At 37.5% G+C, this 21,570-nt stretch overlaps 1 protein-coding gene across 1 annotated transcript in view; it reads left to right on the top strand.

The window, feature by feature from the left end:
• The window catches only part of rgra (retinal G protein coupled receptor a), a 31,285-nt gene extending 23,097 nt beyond the window's left edge, over positions 1 to 8,188 (top strand). The window contains exon 7 of the mRNA XM_039772358.1: positions 8,043 to 8,188. Coding sequence (XP_039628292.1) covers positions 8,043 to 8,075 — 33 coding nt within the window. The 3' untranslated portion in view covers positions 8,076 to 8,188. The remainder of the gene's footprint in view (positions 1 to 8,042) is intronic.
• Positions 8,189 to 21,570: the final 13,382 nt, after the last annotated feature.

Here is a 21,570-nt window from a genome sequence, read left to right as displayed (position 1 = left end):
AAAGTGTCAGTGCACTTTAAAGCAACAAGAATAGTTCTCCTTTATCTAATTTGTACAAAATCCAAGTGCGATGACTTGCTCGGGCCATGGCTTGTTCCAGATTTTGGATTATACTAATGCTACTATTCAGAACCTTATTTCTCTGAAATAAATAAATAACAGGATCCTGTAGGAAGAAAGAGGATATAACGAAGAATGTACTAATCTTTATTGTACAAATTTCCTTACATGGGTTATTGGTGTCAGCTGTTTTAGTGTAGGGAGTCATAAAATGACAATATAAAATGTAAATCTACTTGAATCTCAATTGCAATATTGAAGCAACTTTCTGTTTTTTGTGCAGTGGCACAGCAACTATAATGAGAAAATAACAATAATTAATAATACTGTATAGCAGATTTTCATTAATGAAAATAGCTTAAATGGCTATACAATAATAATAATAACTAAACAAAGTTATGTTTACATAGTTACAAAAAGAAAGGAAAAACTAAAGAATAGTTATTAACAACAGTAGAAAGTCTTAATTCCTGGTTTATTGTCAAACTATGATCAGATGCTTAGGGATGACAGGGAAATAAAATCTTCAGGTGGCGGGATATTGAAGAAAATAAACGTGTGGAATTTCAAGGCCAAAACACTGCCAAGACCTCCCTTAGGGATTCTATAGTTCATGAATGTGTCACCATTAACAGGGTGCTCTTGTGGAGGTCTTTCTCTTCACCCCAGTATCTCTTGTGGCTGCATCATAATTAGGTTGGGGGTACTGTAATAAAAGAAAACTCTGGTCAGTGACCAGCCTATGAAACGGCAAACAGAATTAAAGAAAGGAATCACTTTAGTCCCTCCCCTCACTATGAAGGAATGCTAGTAATGCAGCTAATTTCTTAAGTAATCACGAAAACCAGATTAAAGAGGTGTGTTTTAAGTTGTTTTTTGACGTATTCAGCTGTACTGGCCCAGCATATCCCTCATGGTAAACCATTCCAGATGATTGCCTTCAGGAACTTTGGTTTTCCTTCCATATTCCCAAAGATCCGAGAAAAGTGATTTCAGATTGGCCCTGTGTAAATGTAAATGTGTGTGATGAACTGGCAGACAATCCAGAGGTGTTTGCTGCCTAATGCAATGCCTAATGATGGTGGGGATAGGCTTCAGCACGAGTGACTCACGATCAAGTGGGTTTGTCATTTTGTTAATAAATTAAATGCCTTTACTATTTCTAATCCTACTAAACTTGCCAATTGAAGGAAAGTAGCACCTCCTGACAACAGAAATTTCTAGACCTGTCAAAACCCATGCACTTCCTCACATTAATCTTATCTATTTATGCATCTACTAATTTTTGATTCCAAAAGGTTCAGTTCAGAGTCGTGGGAAATGTAGCCTGGGCAGGATGCAAGTCCATTGCAGGGCACACTCTAGCACATACCAACAACTCTCATTTGAGACTGATTTAGAACTTCCAATTGAACACCACCCACATGTCTGATGAATAATGGAGTTCTTACAAAAAAGCCCACCCAGACACTGAGCAAATACAGTATATCAAATCCAGAAAATGCCTAGGACAGGATTCAAACCCAGGACTTTGGGTGGTGCTGAAAAGCAACAGATCTAAACACTATTCCATGCTGCAGAACTCTAACTATTGAAGTAATTAAATGGAGCATTAAATTCTCAGCTCCCCTTTTATTCATTTCAGGGATCCAGGGCCATAAACATATTCTGACTGCATGTCCTGGAATACAGTGGCAGGATGTTGTGGGATCCATAACTGTCACAACCACACACTGGGCCAGTTTAAATGCACCAATTAACCTAACATACAGTACATGGGTCATGAGACTGTGAAACAGTGGCACTGTCCATTATTAAATTCACAATATTCACAAAATTTTTCACAATATGAAAATATGGCTTGTGTTTCCATATTTTTGATTCAGAATGTATAGAAATCAATAGCCGTCAATCAAGTCGAGCCCTTTCGAGGCCTTTCATTTTTCATTTATTACATTTGCACATTAGATCATGTATTCAACTCTCATAAGCCATGGGGCACATAATGTTTATATTATAAATAAATACTCCTTAATAGTCCTGCATGCATGCAATAATTATTTGTTTAAAGCAACAGAGCCGGCTGCTGCCACTGCTGCCTAGGTCCATTAATGAAATTGTACTTCCAGACGATGAAGTTATAATCCCTGTCATTTACTTACAGTTCATTCACCAAACAAGGATTAGGGTTTTAATCTAGCTTTGCATATTATATTTTTGGATTTTCAATGTTAAACATACTTAACGTGCCATTTATTGTGCAACATTTACATACAACATTATTAGTATTTTATTTTATTATCAGATAAAATACATCCACTTAGTCAGTAGGTAGATATTCTTTGAGGAATGCAACTAGCTTTCTTCATTTCACTTCTATTCATTTTGCTCAAAACACCACTTAATAAGAAAATAAAGATACACATATTAGAAAATAGAAAATATAGTAGGAATTAAAAAATGAATTTGTCAATCAGTTAAGTGTTGCTATACAATGAAAAAGAACATAACATTCACAAAAATATCCTACAGTCTTACTGATATTAAAATATGGTGCTGAATAATACATTTTGGTTATAAAATGTTAAGTTCATTTGAACATTTACTTGTTGCATATTTTAGGCTTTCTGTACATGACAGAAAGTTTTGTTCTGGCTTAACCCCATTATGAAAATATTCACATTAACTAAGAGTGTTTACATGCCATAATCCAAGGTTTAATAGAATTAAATTAGCTGTATAAACAGTTTAAATTTTTAAAGTAACAAGATTTTTTGATGGTGCATTCCTTTAAAAAATCTGCACCTACATTACTAAGGATTGTTTTTCATTACTGAATGTCTTCTGACAGCAAGCTCTTATAAGAGTTAATGCCTTTATATGTACCAAAGATATTTAAATATTAAATGTTGACCTAAATTTCCATTGAGAACCTTGTAAAACATACATGACCTTTAATACAGTTTAAAGTGGGATTTTGGCCCCTGAATGTATAGGATTGTTCATTGTTGTTAAAAATTAATGGTCTGGCTGTCACAGAAGATTACATGATGATCTTTCATCTACGAGGCTTGGTTTCAGATCAGCTCAAACACACCAAATATACAGGAAAAATAAACAGTTTGATCCCTGATAGTGCAAGTGACGCTGGGAGGTTAGCTGGGGCTGCAAGCCTTTTCTTCAACGTGGACATGGAATTAAATAATAATGCGGTGAATGTCCACGTGAGGTGGACAACTGTGCAAAAAAAAAAAAGAAAAAAGATTAAGAATTAATGCCGGGGAATTTTAAGAATCTGCTGTGCCATTTGACTTTGATGTTGATGGAATAAATCAGAGTATGTGAGTTAAAGTTCATTCAGTCTAAGTGTATTATTATAATGTAGAAATACAAATCAGGTCAGGTTGAGGAGCATGCACTGGTACATTGCTTTGCCACACCCACCACACAACAAAACAGCTCGGGATCCTGGTTAGTAATCCCCCAGGCAGACATGCGGTCCAGTCTCACCCTCCAGAAACAACCTCTATCTGCCACAGACAGGTTTTTTGTGGGTGTCCACTTGGCCTGGTCCAGCCACTCGGGTCCTCAACAATGAGGATCCTGCGAGCTGGATCACCCTTGAAGAATCACACCACATGGCCGTAGTGCTGTAAGTGACGCTCCCTCACATTGCAGGTAATGTGCCTCATTTGGGACTCTGTGAGCAACCACTCATTCAACATAAAGTCAAACCAGCAGTATCCAAGGATTGTCTGAAGAGACACACTACCGAAGGAATCCAGTCCTTGTCTCAGTTCACTGGATACTGTCCATGTCTCGCAACCATATAGCAAGACAGGAAGTACCAGGACTCTAAAGACTTGAACACATTGTCATTTTGCATAGATATCGGGAGCACCACACACCCCTTTCCAGTGGCCGCATGAACCCCCATACTCTTCCAATCTCTCTACTGACTTCATAGGTAGAGTCACCAGAGACATGAATGTCACTGCCGAGGTAAGTACACCTCTCGACAAGGTCGACACTCTCTCAGCAGACAGACACACTGCTGATAACTGTGCCTAAGAGGTCATTAAAGGCCTGGATTGTGGTTTATATCCAGGACACTCGCAAGCCCAGACACGTAAACTCCTCACTCAGTCTCTCAAGAGCCCCAATCAGAGCCTCCATTGACTCTGTGAAGATCACAGCAACGTCAGCAAAGTCAATATCAATGGATCTTTTTTCACTAACAGATGCCCCAAAGCCACTGGACCCCACGACCTTGCCCAACACCCACTCCATGCAAGCATTGAATAGAGTAGGAGCAAGAACACACCCCTGACGAACCCCAAAATCAAATGGTAAAAATGCAGAGGTTCTACCTCCACTCTGCACAGCGCTCACAGTTCCAGTGTACAGGCTGGCCATGATATCCAGCAATCTTGAGGGGATCCCATGAAGTCTCAGGATGTCCAAAAGGGCAGCCTCATCAACTTGAATGCTTTATGAAAATAGATAAAGGTTGCAAAGAAATTCTACTGATGAGGTGCCAGGATGAGATTGATGGTAGACTTCTTAGGCATTAAACTGTTCCGGTCGCTGGAAAGTGAACAAGTGACCATGAATCCTGCTGAGGATCATCCTAGCAAGGATCTTACCAGGCACTGAGAGCTGTGTTATCCCCCTGAAGTTGTCACAATCCAGGCGATTACCCTTTCCTTTCCAGATTGGGATAACAAGTCACATTTTCCAGTCAGTTTTGATGACACTGGTCTCCCAAATGAAAGCAAAGATTGCTTTCAATGCAAGGTGGACAGCCTTACCACCACCCTGAAGAAGTTCACCTGGGATAGCACAGATCCCTGGAGCCTTCCCTGCCCTCAGCTGGTTCACCACCTGCACATTAGGGTTAGGGTTAGGGTGAGACTCACAGCTAATTGGAGGATCAGCCTCAAGAGCCATGGGCCCAGAAATATCCAACATCCTAGCCGGAGGATCAGCTTTAATCAGCTACTCAAAGCAGCCAGCCCAGCGGTTCACAACTACAGTGACGGTGACCTTAAAAAGTATTTATCAAGCTCTCAAAGAAATCTTAGTGATTGGGAAACATGGATATAATGAGGGTATTAGAAATAAACTTGATCCCTTATGCTTAAAAATCAAGGCAGATTTAAAGAATTTTTGGGGTAATCATTGACTCTGACCTAAACTTTAAGTCGCAAATTAACAAGATTACTAGGACTGCATCTTTTCACTTTTCACAATACACTGAAAAATTAGTTAATATCGTTAATTTTAATTGACTAGATTACAGTAATGCACCCGTAACAAGGCTTAGTAAGAAAGAAATCAATCGGTTACAGTTAGTACAGACTGCAGCAGTCACAATATTAACTAGAAAAAGAAAATCTGAGCACATCTCACCAACTTTAACGTTGTTACATTAGTTACCTGTGTGTTTTGTCTTGGCAGAGTAATATTTTACTCTACTTTCCCCTTTTGTATTATTGATACATAGCCTTTGTCAGAATGCCTCAAATCTCACATACTTATCACTGTTTTTAAAGTATTGTACCATATAACTTCTACCCACCTTCTTTTGTAGATCTATAACCTCAGGCAATTTGGTGCAGTAAAAGACAAGCAGGATTTAAGTTACAATTTAAACAATTTATTATTGATAATATTCATAAATAATAACAATATGTAAAGTACATTTGAATATTGGCAACTATACCACCTGATAAATGTTGATGTGTAGTTTCAGGCGGCACACAAACTTGTTAGTTACTTAAAATGTCTGTTGTTAAGGCATCATTTGTGGTCAGTTTTCTTCAGAACAGGCCACATGCCTGTCTCAATATGGCTGCCGAGCTATGCTCTTCATTGTATTGTCCTTTTCAATTCATGATGCAAGATGGTCTTTCATCAAATTTATAGGTTTTCTGTCCAACCCCCAGAGCCAATAGGGTATTGTGGTACTTGTACTTTTGATACAAGACAGTTCTAAACAGCCATACTTCAGACCAGTTGGGGGCTAGAACACCTTCACACCTGCCCTTCAAACCATATGTTAAGGTAAAGCTTGGTATTTAGACAGCCTGGCTTTCATGTGGGGGTTGACTGAGAGACTTCAGCAGAGTATTATTGGCCAAACCTGTTTGAGGCACTTCCCCCAACCCTGTCGTAAACTCTGTCCTAAATTGGGGAAGGGGTTCTTAAACCATCAAACCATTACTGTTACTATCTATAATGTAACACTAATATTACTAATATTAATATAAGTTACAAATAAAGACATACAAAATATTTATCAACTTGTATGCAAAATTTCACATCACAACACCTGTGTCATTCAGAATTGACTTTAAAATAGTACTAATGGTTTATAAAGTTTTAAATAATCTCACTCATTTCTGCTTTCACATGCTTCTCCTGGTTAGTCCAAATCTCGTCTGTTCTACAGATTTGACAATGATTCATTAAAACACTAAAGTCGCAAACATATGTAGTTTTTAATATCTGGAAAACATTTGGGATTAAATTACTTAGTGATCCTTATATAGACAACATATTTGCATCCTATGAACAATTACATTCCAAATTTTACTTTCCAGCAACATATTTCTTTCACTATCTCCAAATTAGAAACTTTGTCAAATAGAGCCTGGCCAATTTCCCTCATCTCGCACCTTCCTCCATGCTGGAAAAAATATTGCTCAGTTTGGAGGACTCAGACAGCATTTCTGCAATATATAAAATTATTTTACAGTCCCTCCCTTTCAAAGATCCAAGAGGACAACGGGAAAAAGATCTGCCACTTAACATATCAGAAAAGGAGTGAAAGGTCGCAATGCAGAGAATTCACTCGAGCTCTATATACACAAAGCATACAATTATTCAACTTAAAATTACATATCGAGCACATCTGTCTCGCTTAGAACTGTCCAAAATGTTTCCAGGGCATGATCCAACCTGCGAACGCTGCAATCAAGTCCTAGTCTCACTGGGTCACGTTTTAGGCCTGCACAAAATTAACATCATTCTGGACAAATATTTTTAAGTGTCTTTCAGACAGCATTAGTGTTACAATCTCTCCTAATCCATTAACAGCTGTGTTTGGTGTTCTCCCAGATGGGCTTAAAGTGGAGAAGGACAAACAAATTGTGATTGCCTTCACTACACTATTGGCACGCAGACTTATTTTGCTAAACTGGAAGAATCCTAACTCACCTCTTTTAAGTCAGTGGGTAATTGATGTGTTATAATATTTGATGTGGTATAATATTTGAAATTGGAAAAAAATTAATTCTTAGAAAATCTGTGCAGAACATGGCATTTCAAAACCTGGCAGGATCTAATCAATAATATTTTAGAATAAGCTGTTAAAGCACTGAGGAAAAATATCCTCTTCCCATATTCTTTTTTTTTATCCACCTAAAAACTCATCAATTTATGTATTTTGACCAGCTTTAGGTTTTAGTCCATTGGCCATGCTCTCTTTCCCAGGGGTGGGAGTTGGGCTGATTTGTTTTCAATCCTGTGATTTGTAAAAATTGATCTATCTGTATGGAATGATTACAATAAAACCAATACAAATATAATAAATAAATAAATAATCTCACTCTGTCTTATATTTTGGAATGCCCGTCCCCCTACACTCCAAGTCAAAACCTTAAATCTTTGTGGAAGTCTGCTTATTATTCCAAAAGCCAAACTTAAAAGAAGTAGTGAAGCGGCGTTTTGCTGTTATGCATCTATAGAAATATGCTATACCTATAGAAATTAGCCAGGCTAATACTGTGGAACATTTTAAATAACTTCTAAAAACCCATTAATTTAATTTGTCTTTTTCATAGCTACATCTTAGTTGTATTCCTAATAGACTATATTGTCATAGAATTATATTCTTCAGGGATCTGCAATCTTTACTAATCTCTACCATTTTCTGTTGTCTTTTCTGGTTCTTCTGTGGTGGTAATCTGCGCCACCAGTACCTGATCAAGGCACCATGCAGCCACCTGTGATGATGGAATGAAGGATGTCCACAAGACCAACTTTGTCAAATCCTATAGTGTGAAGCCTGAAAACAAAAGAGGATTGATTTAAAAACATTTATGTTGCGGAGAATGCCCTTGGAACCCATGCAGATTTTGTTGTTTCTGTCCTCCTGGCTATCTGACCTTAAATTTTTTCTTTCTTTTTTTTTCTTGCTTATTCTTTAATATTATTGCCTAGTCTTATTTTTTTTCTCTTTGACATCTTGTAAACACTTTGAGCTACATTGTTTGTATGAAAATGTGCTATATAAATAAATGCTATTGTTGTTGTTGTTACACTGTGTCTGTATCTCCATATCAGTCCCAAAGAAAAAGCAGACGGTATCCCAAGCCTAGTACCAATCCGTTTGTCAATTAAGTGACAAATGGAACACCACTTGGAGAATGACTCACTTCTGAGTATCAATGGTAGTGATGAGCAAGTTTTCTTTATCATACACTTTTGCAAAACTGACACTAAAATTATATTAACAATAATACTAATAATTAGTTTTTTTATCGTGTTAAAGATTTTTTAAAACAAGGGATATTGCTCACTAAAGTCTCACTTTTACATTTGTGTTTAACCCATAGCACACGCATAAAATGGCTTTTTTTATGGCTCTTGCCATATCGGAGCACAGTATATTTTTAATAATATGACTTGATGCATATTGTTCACACAAAGAAACAACAAAATGCAACATCATGTGTATTACTGCATTCTCCCCTAGAAAAAAACTCACTACACGGGGACCCCGACTGTTGTCACTGCCTAGACACACCCTTTCCCATTTCTTGGTTCCTGCAGATAAGGATGAGGATGTGTACGCTTCAAGCATCATGGAGCTTAGAGTGTTGTTTGCCAAACACATCTCAATTAGCCAAAGTGGGCATCACACTGCCATTGTACTCCCAGAACAACCACAACAAACCTCTCAACAGGAAATCAGTGTGTAGGAATATGTTTCCAGATAGTCACTAATCACCTTTCTTCCTGTGTCTATGGTACACATTTTGTTCATCACAAAATAGCATTTGTTTTGTGATTTTTTTCTTTGCAAAACAAACTTTTAATTTTTACTGCAAAATCAATTTCACACAAATCATTTATCACTAAGCACTGGCTTATAATATAAAATGTTGCCTGAAGTCAACTGAGAGCACCACATTTCTGAAAATGATGAAAACTGTTGGGTTTGATGCTTTGGTAGGTCTTTATACAATGCCACAACCTTCTGGTGTTTCCTTAAGTCTACTACACTCTTATTGATGGTTGTTGAAGACACCTTGCTATCATCATTGCTCCAATTTATAGAACCCAGTGCCGCAGGAGGCCTAGCTCCTGCAGAGCGGAACCTAGAAAGTTGTAGAATGGATGGGATACTTCTAGAGAGTTTGCTATTGTCAAATCTGAATGGCCAAAATGTTTTTTGATATGTCAAGATGGCCAAATAGCCATGGGAAGATATTACTCATGTTTCATTAATCATGAATAATGGTTTCAGTTGACCCCTAAGAAATGCCTGTAAAGTCCACTATTAAACTCACTGTCACTACTTGATTCTCCATTAATGACTATTCCATGGGGGCAACATTTTCATCTTTTGTTGATAATGCAGGCCAGACAGACCATGGGTCATATTTGATTGATGTCCTGCTATGACAGAATTCTGCAGCTTATCTCTTAACTGTGACATATGAAGGGGGCTGATCCTGATACATAGTCCTATTGCCTAAACCAAATCGTAAGGCGATCATTTTCATTTCTCTGAACAAAAACTTGACAATTGAATTTTAAATGCAAAGTCAAATTAATTTTAATTTAAGTTCTGGTTTTGAGAACTTTTTTAATAAAGCATTGATGTAAAATAATTTAAATTAAATGAGCAGACACCATTATAATGAGCATGGTAATAGAAGAGTCACGTACATATAAAGAGAGATAAAGAGAGCGACCATGCAGGACGTACAGGTTTGACATTTCAGACAAACGAGCATATTTATTGCTTTAACACAGAACAAGTAGAGTGCTAAATCTTAATGTACATATTCAAATCGCCTCCATAAATAACAAATATGCTGCTAAACACCAGGAAATGTCACATCTCAACTTGTGCTGTCCCCACTGCATGGACACTTGAGATGATTGCCAGGCCATTCTACAGTCACGCATCTTCTAGACACCTCTTTGTGATTTCTTTTCCTGGTCATGAATCAGCAGGGCTATGGACTCCTTCCTCATCATTGGCTCTGTCAGTTCCTATCATGTTTCAACATCACTTCCCACAACCAGACATCTTGACTTTCATGGTGCTCTAATTTAAATCACTCCCTAGATAGCTGTACAAGAGATGGGATTCTTCTAGAGTGTTTGCTTTCAACCACATGGCCCCACATCCTTTCATAATCGCCGGCCCCTTGCAGTAACCCTACAGGTACTTGGCCCCGTGAAATGTGTCTCATTCTGCATGTTGCTACACAGTAATCAATGAAGCACTAGATTGCAGAGAAGGCTTGTGACAAGAACTCAGTGCTGTAATGTGTAGATATCCTGCCCTCAAGCAGTCAAACTAGCATCAATAGAATAAATGTTTTACTGAGAAGCTACACTAGTTAATCAAAGAGCACAAAAACCAGGCAATAAATATATTAAACATTTTGAACAGCATGCAGATATTATGGCCATTATATAAAAATTTATTCATCCATCCATCCATCCATCCATCCATTATCCAACCCACTATATCCTAACTACAGGATCACGGGGGTCTGCTGAAGCCAATCCCAGCCAACACAGGGCGCAAGGCAGGAAACAAACTCCGGGCAGGATACCAGCCCACCTCAGTATTCATCAAATATAATATTATTTGAATGTTGTACTTAAGTACTCAAAACTAGAATAGTGTGTTGCTAAAACAGACTTAACACATATGTACGGTATACATTGTAGAAACACCATGGTGCAGGAAGAGCACACAAGGAGGGTGAGACAAAAATTGCAACTCACTGTGCGTGGAGGACTCTTAGTATGGAGTTCTTTCCAGTCTTGTCTATATGATCAGTTGTAGGAATGAGTTTATGTACTTTCTAATATCCATACTGTAATAACCCAACAATTCACAATTCATATATATATATATATATATATATATATATATATATATATATATATATATATATATATATATATATATAATGGGTGCTAGAATGGGACCATCATGTCAACATCTTTGGCAGTTGGTTGAAAGAGCATTTTTCTTCCTTCCTACCTAGACTTTGTACAGGTACTGTACAAAAATGTATATCAAGGACTGTGTTGGTGTTGCCTCTTGTTCCAGAAGCCAGCTACAGAAATTCATTAATGATTTTACTAGTTTCCATCCATCTCTAGGGTTTACAGTTGACATGTCCACCACAACTGTACCATTTTTAGATACTGGTCTTTCTATCAGTTTTCCAGTACTTAAAACCCCTGTCTATTGCAAGCCAGCTGAATCACAAAGTTACCGACTCCACAGCTCCTTTCATCACTGGCATACTAAAAACTCTCTACCTCTTTCACAGTTTCTTAAACTCTGCTGCCTCTGCAGTGATGACATTGACGTCTGTAAGGAAGCTCTAAGAATGAGGGTCTTCTTTATCGCAAGAAGATACCTTTCTCAAGATGTGGACAGGGACCACTAATAAAGTCAGGAGTAGGCTTCAAAACATATTAAAATAATAAAACCCACATCTCACTGGTCCTCCCATTTCCTAACACTGGAACACATTGACTAGGCAAGATTGTTTCTAGCCTTAGATATTCAATAATAGCATACTACTTGAATTTGCAGTCTTTGACATTCACCTTGATTTGGTTATGAAACAAGAGAATTATAAATCACAAATACTAGAAACTTGTAATTCACTCATTGTAGCATACAGGAGTTACGCTTGGTCACTTTCAAACTGAAAGCTGTAAAATACTCCTTTCATGTTCAGGCTCAAAACATTTTGTATATGAAGAGCATACCTCATAAGTGATCAGCTCCCAATTAAATTCTTATTTACTGTTGACTTACAGTTCATATAATAATAGTGTCAACACAACAATCATATACACATAGCTACTCTTAAAAAAATTCAGTTAGCACATGTATAGTTTCCCTGGTATTTGGCTTCACCCACTTGTGAATTGTACAGTACGTCTATTTGAATAAGGAACACCTAGTAAAGAAATACATATAAACGTAAATAACTTGAAATTGTCTTTTACAAGTTTGTCATTTACAAATTACACAATGTCTGTTAATTTATTTAGTGTCTCTAATTGCTCAGTCTGTACAATGAATGAAATGTTTTGCTTTTCCACATAATAGGTTTGCACCCTTTTAATGCAGTGCAAAACAGAGCTCCCTGTACCATTGTGACATCTAGTGTTGTCTGGTGGTATTTCAGCACAGTAGAAAAACTCAACTTCCACTATTATTGTGGAATTGAAATACTAAATGAAAGTTATCAGCCCATAAGTAAGACAATGATTTGAAAGTGAGATCATTAAGTAGTTCAGAACACTACATTTAATGAGATCTGCAGAAGGTGTAGATTTACTATAAACTTTTGTAATAATGTGTGCTATAAAATAACTGTGTACAAAAAATAGTGATTGAAGTATATGGCAAAGTATACAAGGCTCATGTGCTTTATGTGCTTTATATCCATCAATGCAAAATTATACAATGAGAGGTTTAAATCTACTATATAAACTGCATTAAATATCTTCAGTTGCACATGCAGATAAGATGCTGGCCCTTGCTGTTGGTCTTACTGTGTTATGTCTAGAAGGTTCTGTTTAAAATGTTTGTGGGAATTCAGAAACTCAGTACAATTTTACTATGATGCTCACAGAATAACTTAAACCAAAATTAGAGAGATTCCCAAAATCATTCAAGACACAAACTAATATTACAGGTGCTACAAACCGGAGATAAAATTCCTTACAATAAAGCATGAGTTACAGTCTGATCAAAGTTAATATGGGTGGGTTTAAAAAGTATTAAAAGAAGAAAAACACAAGACACATACAGGTACTTACATTAAAGAAAAGAATAAAAAATAAAAAAAACTCAATAAGCACTCTATAATTTAAATTACAAATGAAAAAGTAAACACAAATCCACATTACCCCCACCAAACACTAAAGCTCTAATGACAAGTTTAAAAATCTGCTCACATTCAGTCAACTCGATACCTCCTCTAACTAAGCAGCAAAGAGCAGGGCACCCTAGTCTAAAAAACAATAAATTATTAAAATTAAGGCAATAGCAGCTGACAACACCCACTAAAAATAAATAGAAAATCTGATACCTCTGATAATAAGCTTGTCTGTGAATTATCAAATACATTTAAAATTTACCCACTCTGATGTTTGCTGATCACAGTACCAGTTCTAAATTTCACTCAGCAAAAGGTCCCCTCTGAAATATAAACTAAAACCAAGATCATAAATTCGTCCTAAAAGAAAAGGTAACACTCAAATGAGTACTTTGCCCACCTGTCTCTCTCAAAAGACAGCATGGGAATGAACTCCCAAGATGTGCATTGCTTCTTGTACTAAATACAGACATAAGCCATGTTTCAGCTGCATATTCACCTGCTTGTTTAACAAGGAGACCAATCACCTCACTTGCTAACTATCTCTGGCTACAGCAAATAAAATTATACACTCTCCAGAATGTTTTTAGAAAGAAGTACTGTAGCTAAAATTTAGGGACTAAAATCTAGTGTGGTTTAATATTTAATGGATTATTCAAGGTATAAGTTTGTTGTTTTGTTTCTGGAACATCTGAAGGATGCAGTACATGAAGAAATTACGCACCATTAACACTCGCAAGGTGCATATGCTTTGATAGTCCAATATCCCGTCAATATATATTTTTGTTGTCATAGCTGCAACCATTCTTTAGTTCTTACTGGGACAAAATTAAAGACTACACCAGGAGATGGTTTTGTGGATACACAGGAAGTTCCATGCCCATTTTCACCCAGTCCTTTGAAACCTGATCCCAGAATGGAATGACTAACACTGTCTTATCTTCACTCTAATCGACGCATCTTCTAGTAACTGGTTCATATAACCCCACCCATCTCTTATTCTTACTTTTTCATGTTTGAATTTCAACATGGTAGGAAAGCCCACTTCCCATCTAGACATGTTTGACAGGCAGACACCGATAAGTCTAACACCCACGGTTTTTATTTACACTATTTCAATCAATAAAGTCCTGTATAGCACACAGTGTCCTCATACCAAACACCCTTAAGTTCAGGCCTCTCAACAGTCCTTCCTTTCACAGCCTCTGCTCCTCTCTCCTGAGCTTTCTCCTCTTCCTCCCAACTCTGGTCAATGACTGGAGGAAGGCGGCCTCTTTTATAACCACCCAGACATGCTCCAGGTGCCCTCTGATGATCTTCCTGCGGCACTTCCGCCACACCAGGAATGCAACTCACTGCGGGACTCTGGGTGTCCCTGGTAATCCTTTTGGCAGCAATTCCAGGTGTGGCAGAATGCTGACATCCAGGGCTCCTTAATCCTCCGGGCGTTCAATGGCGGTGGCCAAGGGCCCTTACAGGGCTGAGCTTCCATGCTCAATTCCCATGACCCCCATACAAACCAGGGCAGCTGCCCTCTCGTGGTCTGGGGGAGGCATTGTCTCTCTCCCGGTCATTCCAGGCACAGCCCCAAGCTGACTACCACAGCCTCCAACACAAATTCTTATAAGGCACATTTTATATATACACTCACCTAAAGGATTATTAGGAACACCATACTAATACGGTGTTTGACCCCCTTTCGCCTTCAGAACTGCCTTAATTCTACGTGGCATTGATTCAATAAGGTGCTGAAAGCATTCTTTAGAAATGTTGGCCCATATTGATAGGATAGCATCTTGCAGTTGATGGAGATTTGTGGGATGCACATCCAGGGCACAAAGCTCCCGTTCCACCACATCCCAAAGATGCTCTATTGGGTTGAGATCTGGTGACTGTGGGGGCCATTTTAGTACAGTGAACTCATTGTCATGTTCAAGAAACCAGTTTGAAATGATTCAAGCTTTGTGACATGGTGCATTATCCTGCTGGAAGTAGCCATCAGAGGATGGGTACATGGTGGTCATGAAGGGATGGACATGGTCAGAAACAATGCTCAGGTAGCCTGTGGCATTTAAACAATGCAAAATTGGCACTAAGGGGCCTAAAGTGTGCCAAGAAAACATCCCCCACACCATTACACCACCACCACCAGCCTGCACAGTGGTAACAAGGCATGATGGATCCATGTTCTCATTCTGTTTACGCCAAATTCTGACTCTACCATTTGAATGTCTCAACAGAAATCGAGACTCATCAGACCAGGCAACATTTTTCCAGTCTTCAGCTGTCCAATTTTGGTGAGTTCGTGCAAATTGTGGCCTCTTTTTCCTATTTGTAGTGGAGAGGTACCCGGTGGGGTCTTCTGCTGTTGTAGCCCATCCGCCTCAAAGTTGTGCATGTTGTGGCTTCACAAATGCTTTGCTGCATACCTCAGTTGTAACGAGTGGTTATTTCAGTCAAAGTTGCTCTTCTATCAGCTTGAATCAGTCGGCCCATTCTCCTCTGACCTCCAGCATCAACAAGGCATTTTCGCCCACAGAACTGCCGCATACTGGATGTTTTTCCTTTTTCACACCATTCTTTGTAAACCCTAGAAATGGTTGTGCGTGAAAATCCCAGTAACTGAGCAGATTGTGAAATACTCAGACCGGCCCGTCTGGCACCAACAACCATGCCACGCTGAAAATTGCTTAAATCACCTTTCTTTCCCATTCTGACATTCAGTTTGGAGTTCAGGAGATTGTCTTGACCAGATCCACACCCCTAAATGCATTGAAGCAACTGCCATGTGATTGGTTGATTAGATAATTGCATTAATGAGAAATTGAACAGGTGTTCCTAATAATCCTTTAGGTGAGTGTATATGTGCAGTTGTGCTCATAAGATTACATACCCTGGCAAAATGTTTAAGATGTGTACCATACGTTAAAGAAAAGATAAGTGATCAGGGAAAGCACATTTCATTTACTTTTAATGCAATCCTAATTAAACTGTAAGGCATCACAGAATAGCACAGCCCTTAAACTAAACATTCAGAAGTAACATGTTCAGATGTTTGCACACCCTTAGTTTATAATGCTGTTTCTTGCCCCCTTTAGCATCATTGATGTCATGCAGTCTTTTGTGATAGTTCTGGATGAGGCCCTTGGTTTTCTCAGGTGGTAGAGCTGCCCATTCTTCTTGGTAAAAAACCTCCAGGTAAATTCTTGGGTTGCCTTGCATGAACTGCACATTTGAGATCTCCCCAAAGTGGCACAATGATATTGAGGTCAGGATACTGTGATGACAGCTCCAGTACCTTCACTTTTTTTCTGCTGTAGCCACAGAAGGGTCTACTTGGCCATGTGTTTTGGATAATTGACATGACGGAAGATCCAAGTGTTTCCCATGCGCAAGTTACAGACTGATGAATGCAAGTTGACCTTCAGTATTTTCTGGTAACATGCTGCATTCATCTTGCCATTGATTTTCACTGTTACCTGTGCCTCAGCTCAACCCCCAACATTAGAGACCTCCTCCATGCTTCACAGTAGGGATGGTGTACTTTTCATCATGGGTCTTATTGCATCCCTTCCAAACACGGAATTTATGGTTGTGACCATAAAGTTTAATTTTAGTCTCATCACATCAAAGGACTTTTTTCCAGAAGTTTTGTGGCTTGTCTAGATGCTGTCTGGCATATTGTAAGTGGGCTGTTTTGTTGTGTTTGTAAAGTAAAGGCAGTAAAGGCTTTTTTCTTGCAACTCAACTGTCTAGCCCATTTTTGTTCTGGCATCTCCTTATTGTGCACCTTGAAACAGCAACACTGCTTGTTTGCAGAGAAGTCTGTATCTCAGCTGAAATGGCTTGTGGGTTCTTCTTGGCAACTCGACAAATGACCCTGGCATTTGTGGCTGAAAGTTTGGTTGATCTACCTGACTGTGGCTTGTTATCAACAGGAGCTCTAACTTTAACACTTTTTTGTATTAACTAAGTACTAACATTGTACTTCACCAAATATCTTTTTTATATCCTTTTACTGATTTATACAAATCAACAACCTTTTCTCACAGATCTATTAATAATTCTTTTGCTATCCCCATGGCTTGGTATCCAGCAAAGTCAGTGCAGTTCTGCATTAATTTAAATTGATGCTTTGCACACCAACATTGATTGCAATCAACAAAGTTACAACTGTGGACACTCTCCCTTAATTACCCTTAATTTGAACCTGTGTGTGTCAACTTTCAAGGGTATATACACTTTTGATCAGGCCAATTTGGTTGATTTCAGTTATCACTATGATTTGAAAAGGGCACATACCATTATGTGATAATAACTTGCTTTGCCTGCGCACACTCCCTAATTAAAAGAAAGCTTTCTGCATGGTTACTTATATTTTCCAAACAATGTGCAATATTTCACAAACTCTACCAGGATATGTAGACTATGAGCTCAATTTTATATACTTGTGTAACATACATCAATTGTTTTTTGTATGATTAATTATATGGAATAAAAATAAACTCAATTAAAACAACTCATGATTGAAAAACATAAAATTTAAAAATGCACTACTATTTTGGATGGTACAATTATCTTATGGCTTGTGAGTAACTTCTTCATGAAAGTCAATGACTAAGTGCTGATTTAAAAACAAACTCTAGGGAGATTACAGGATGGGCTAAAACTGTATAGTATACAGCTGTCCTAAAGAGGAGGGGACAAAACTGAACTGACACACAGTCAAGGTATACGTATACCTTTTTCGTCATGTATTCACTATTCACGTTTTCCATAATTTATGTAAAACTGTATTCTCAGTGGCATAGCCAGTCAGTTGTATCCATCTCAGGCAGTCACTTTGTAGAAAAGAACAGGGATTTAATTTAGTGAATATTCACAAAAACAACCAAAAAGTTAACCTGCATATTAGGCAGCATAAAGATGAAAGACGCCTCACGCCTGGACAAACTTGTTAAGAAAGCAGGCTCTATTGTAGGAGTAAAGTTGGACAGTTTAACATCTGTGGCAGAGCGACAGGCATTAAGCAAACTCCTGTCAATCATGAATAATCCACTGCATCCACTGAACAGTGTCATCTCCAGACAGAGGAGTAGCTTCAGTGACAGACTTTTGTCATTGTCCTGCTCCACTGACAGACTGAAGAGATCGTTCCTCCCCCACACTATGCGACTCTTCAATTCCACCTGGGGGAGTAAATGCTAACATTATTCAAAGTTAATGTCTGCTTTTTTATTTTTATTTTTTTTTCATTTTTCATTTTTATTACTATTTAATTTAATATTGTTTTTTTTTGTTGTTTTTTTTTGTATCAGTATACTGCTGCTGGATTATGTGAATTTCCCCTTGGGATTAATAAAGTATCTATCTATCTATCTATCTATCTATCTATCTATCTATCTATCTATCTATCTATCTATCTATCTATCTATCTATTAAAATATGATTAGCTTTAAGTCTGGTGCCTTGTATCCTGATCAAATAACACTGATATATGGATGACTTTTTTGATGTACCGTGTCATGTTTTAACCAGGGTCTCAACTCTAGCTTAAGTGTAACTTAATTCTGGTGAGCATTTAATTATTTTCTAAATATTATTATTATTATGTGCACTATGTCATTGATTATGATTTTTTGTTTTTGTTTTTTTTTTTTTGTATATTATGTTTTGTATATACCTGTATTTGTGTTCACTAATTATTTAGTATGTATTTATTATGTTTATTTGTGAATTAATGTTTTCTGTTATGTGCCCTGTCCCCATTATTATTTATAGAATTTCAGGGTTGGGGCCACCATAACAATCCAGCTGGAGGACCACCCTTTGTGTTTATATTGCAGGCAGAGGGTAAGGTGGTCCAGATTGGCAATGATTTGATATTTTATTTATCACATTGTAGGTATTGGATATGTATGGCTTGTTTTCAATTACTTTGTTATGGACTGAGGATTTGGATTACTGACTGTTTTTTTGTTTTACCTTGGTTGCCTCTTAGGCTAACCCATTTTGCCAATTTTTGCATTTGTTTTGTTTCTGAAAATATACTTCTTTGTAATAAACTTTCAAAGTTTCATTTGGTTATGTTTTGAATAAGAGGTTTTCCTCTCCTTTTTTGAATATTTATGGTTGGTTGTTAAGGATTGTATAAAGTCTGGTCTTTTCCTTTTTGTTTCTTTTGGTTTGGGGAAATGCTTATTTTGGAGAATAGGCCTCGCAGGAACCTGGGGCTAGATTTCAGAAGCTCAATTTCAGAGGTTTTGATTTTATGTAGCAATTGTTTTTCTTGTATGTAGATGCAGCAGGTAGCGCTTCCAGATCATCAACTAATAAAGTGTAACGCTTTGATCTAACTATGTTCTTAATTTTTTTGGAAATGATAAGGATGTTACTTGTTCACACATCTTATGCTTGCTGGCTAAATGATGACAGTAAAGTATGTTATGCGTTGTTTGTTACCTGAGGGTAGGTTTATCTACTGTAATTTTAGAGCATGGTCACATCTAGATTCTTGTTACTTATTTTCTGATATGTAAAACCACAGGAATTTTAGAAGGGTCAATTTATTTTTTCACATGATTAATTTATATAACTGCTCTATTGTGTGTGTGTCTCCCTCCACTAGGATTGGTTCCTACCTATCACATGATTCCGTTGTCAAAATGCACAGAGGAACCAGATAAAAGTAGAACTGAGAACTCCAGACACAATATTTACTCTGCTGTTTCAGGATCAACTGCAACACACCTTTTTTGTATCAGTTTAAGCAGTTCATAGCCAATTTATTCTCTGCAAGGCTCACATATTTCAACCTATATTCCCATATTTTAGCAGATGATGATGCTGGAAGAAATGTGATCAAATGTAGTTTGAGATAGGTCAAGCACCAATAGTGAAATATTGATTTTTTTCAGAGTACATTGCATTGGCCACATGCAAACCCATCTGTTACAAAGAAAAGCAACCCAGACAAAACTCTTTCCAGATCAATTTTTAGGGACAATGCCTTCTGCCACACAATGCTGACAAGAATGGTGTTATATGTTTTGTTTTCTTTTGCTTTGGAAGTTTTGTTTGAGGTTCTATGAATTGTACAGTATAGTGACCCTTTACTATTTGTGTGCATTTATCACTGTGTGCATTTTTCTCCCATGCCTCTGTTATGTCATGCATTTGTTGCCACTCTTTTGTTAGTGTGCCCCTGATAAATGATGTAAAATCACTGTGACAAGACTGTATGACTCACCATGGGCAACAGTACAGCAGCACCCCACTATTTCTAAAGCCCCTAATAAATTAACCAGCACACATGTGGAATGATTCTAACCTTCGTTTGGCTTATTAGGCTGCACTTCCACTATCCACTATATGAAATTCTAATACATTATCATGTCACTCGTTCCCATCATATATATTCTTATTAGGCATGAGTTGATACACTTAATTCACATAAAATATATACTGTGATAAAGAGTCACTAATAAAATACTTTCACAATACAGTACAAACTCAGAACAATGGACAAAATAATTTACTTATGATTACATCTTGCCTGAAGAAGGGGCCTGAGATGCCACGAAAGCTTGCATATTGTAATCTTTTTAGTTAGCCAATAAAAGGTGTCATTTTGCTTGACTTCTCACTACATACATAGGAAGTAAAAATATAAGGTTTGATTACAATGGGAGGTCTGAAAATTGAAAGTACACCTTATGAGAAAGATTTAGGATCATAGTGGACTTGTCACTATCAACTTCCAGACGGTACTCAGAAGCCATTAAGACTAACAGAATGTTACGCTGTATAGCATGATGTGTAGTTATGTTAAATGAATTCACTGCATACCCCCCAACTATCTAAATGGTTGAAATTGGTCCAAAATTGGTCTGTCCATCCTGCAATGTGTTCCTAGCATAAGAGAGATATTATTCTGTAGTGTCTCAGTCTCATGAAACAAAAATGACATCTAGCGGTGATATATGTTAGATCAAAAAGTTTGATATTTTTCAAGTCAAACTTTTTTTTTAAAACACTGTGTGTGTGGCTACTCTTTAAAGGGTCTATGGGGCATTGGTGCAAATACAAAAACTAAAGCATTAAAACTTACCAAGAACATTCACTTTGAAATGAAAAAGCTTTCAACTTCAGAAAGCATACCTTAAATATAGCTGAAGTATATTTATGGCAATAACAGGAAATTGAAGATAGTAAATTCTATCAAAGATTCTTGACAATAATATTCCTGAGTTAAGGATGTTTCCTTCTCCATTCGTCTGTTCAGCCATCATTGTGGGAGGAGTTTTCATGTAAATAAGTAAAACATCATCACACTGCACTTGTGTCT

This window comes from Polypterus senegalus, chromosome 1 (assembly GCF_016835505.1).
Source record: "Polypterus senegalus isolate Bchr_013 chromosome 1, ASM1683550v1, whole genome shotgun sequence".
Lineage (NCBI taxonomy): Eukaryota > Metazoa > Chordata > Cladistia > Polypteriformes > Polypteridae > Polypterus > Polypterus senegalus.
Note: the sequence above shows the minus strand (reverse complement) of the source record. Positions and strands in the feature narration are given on the sequence as shown.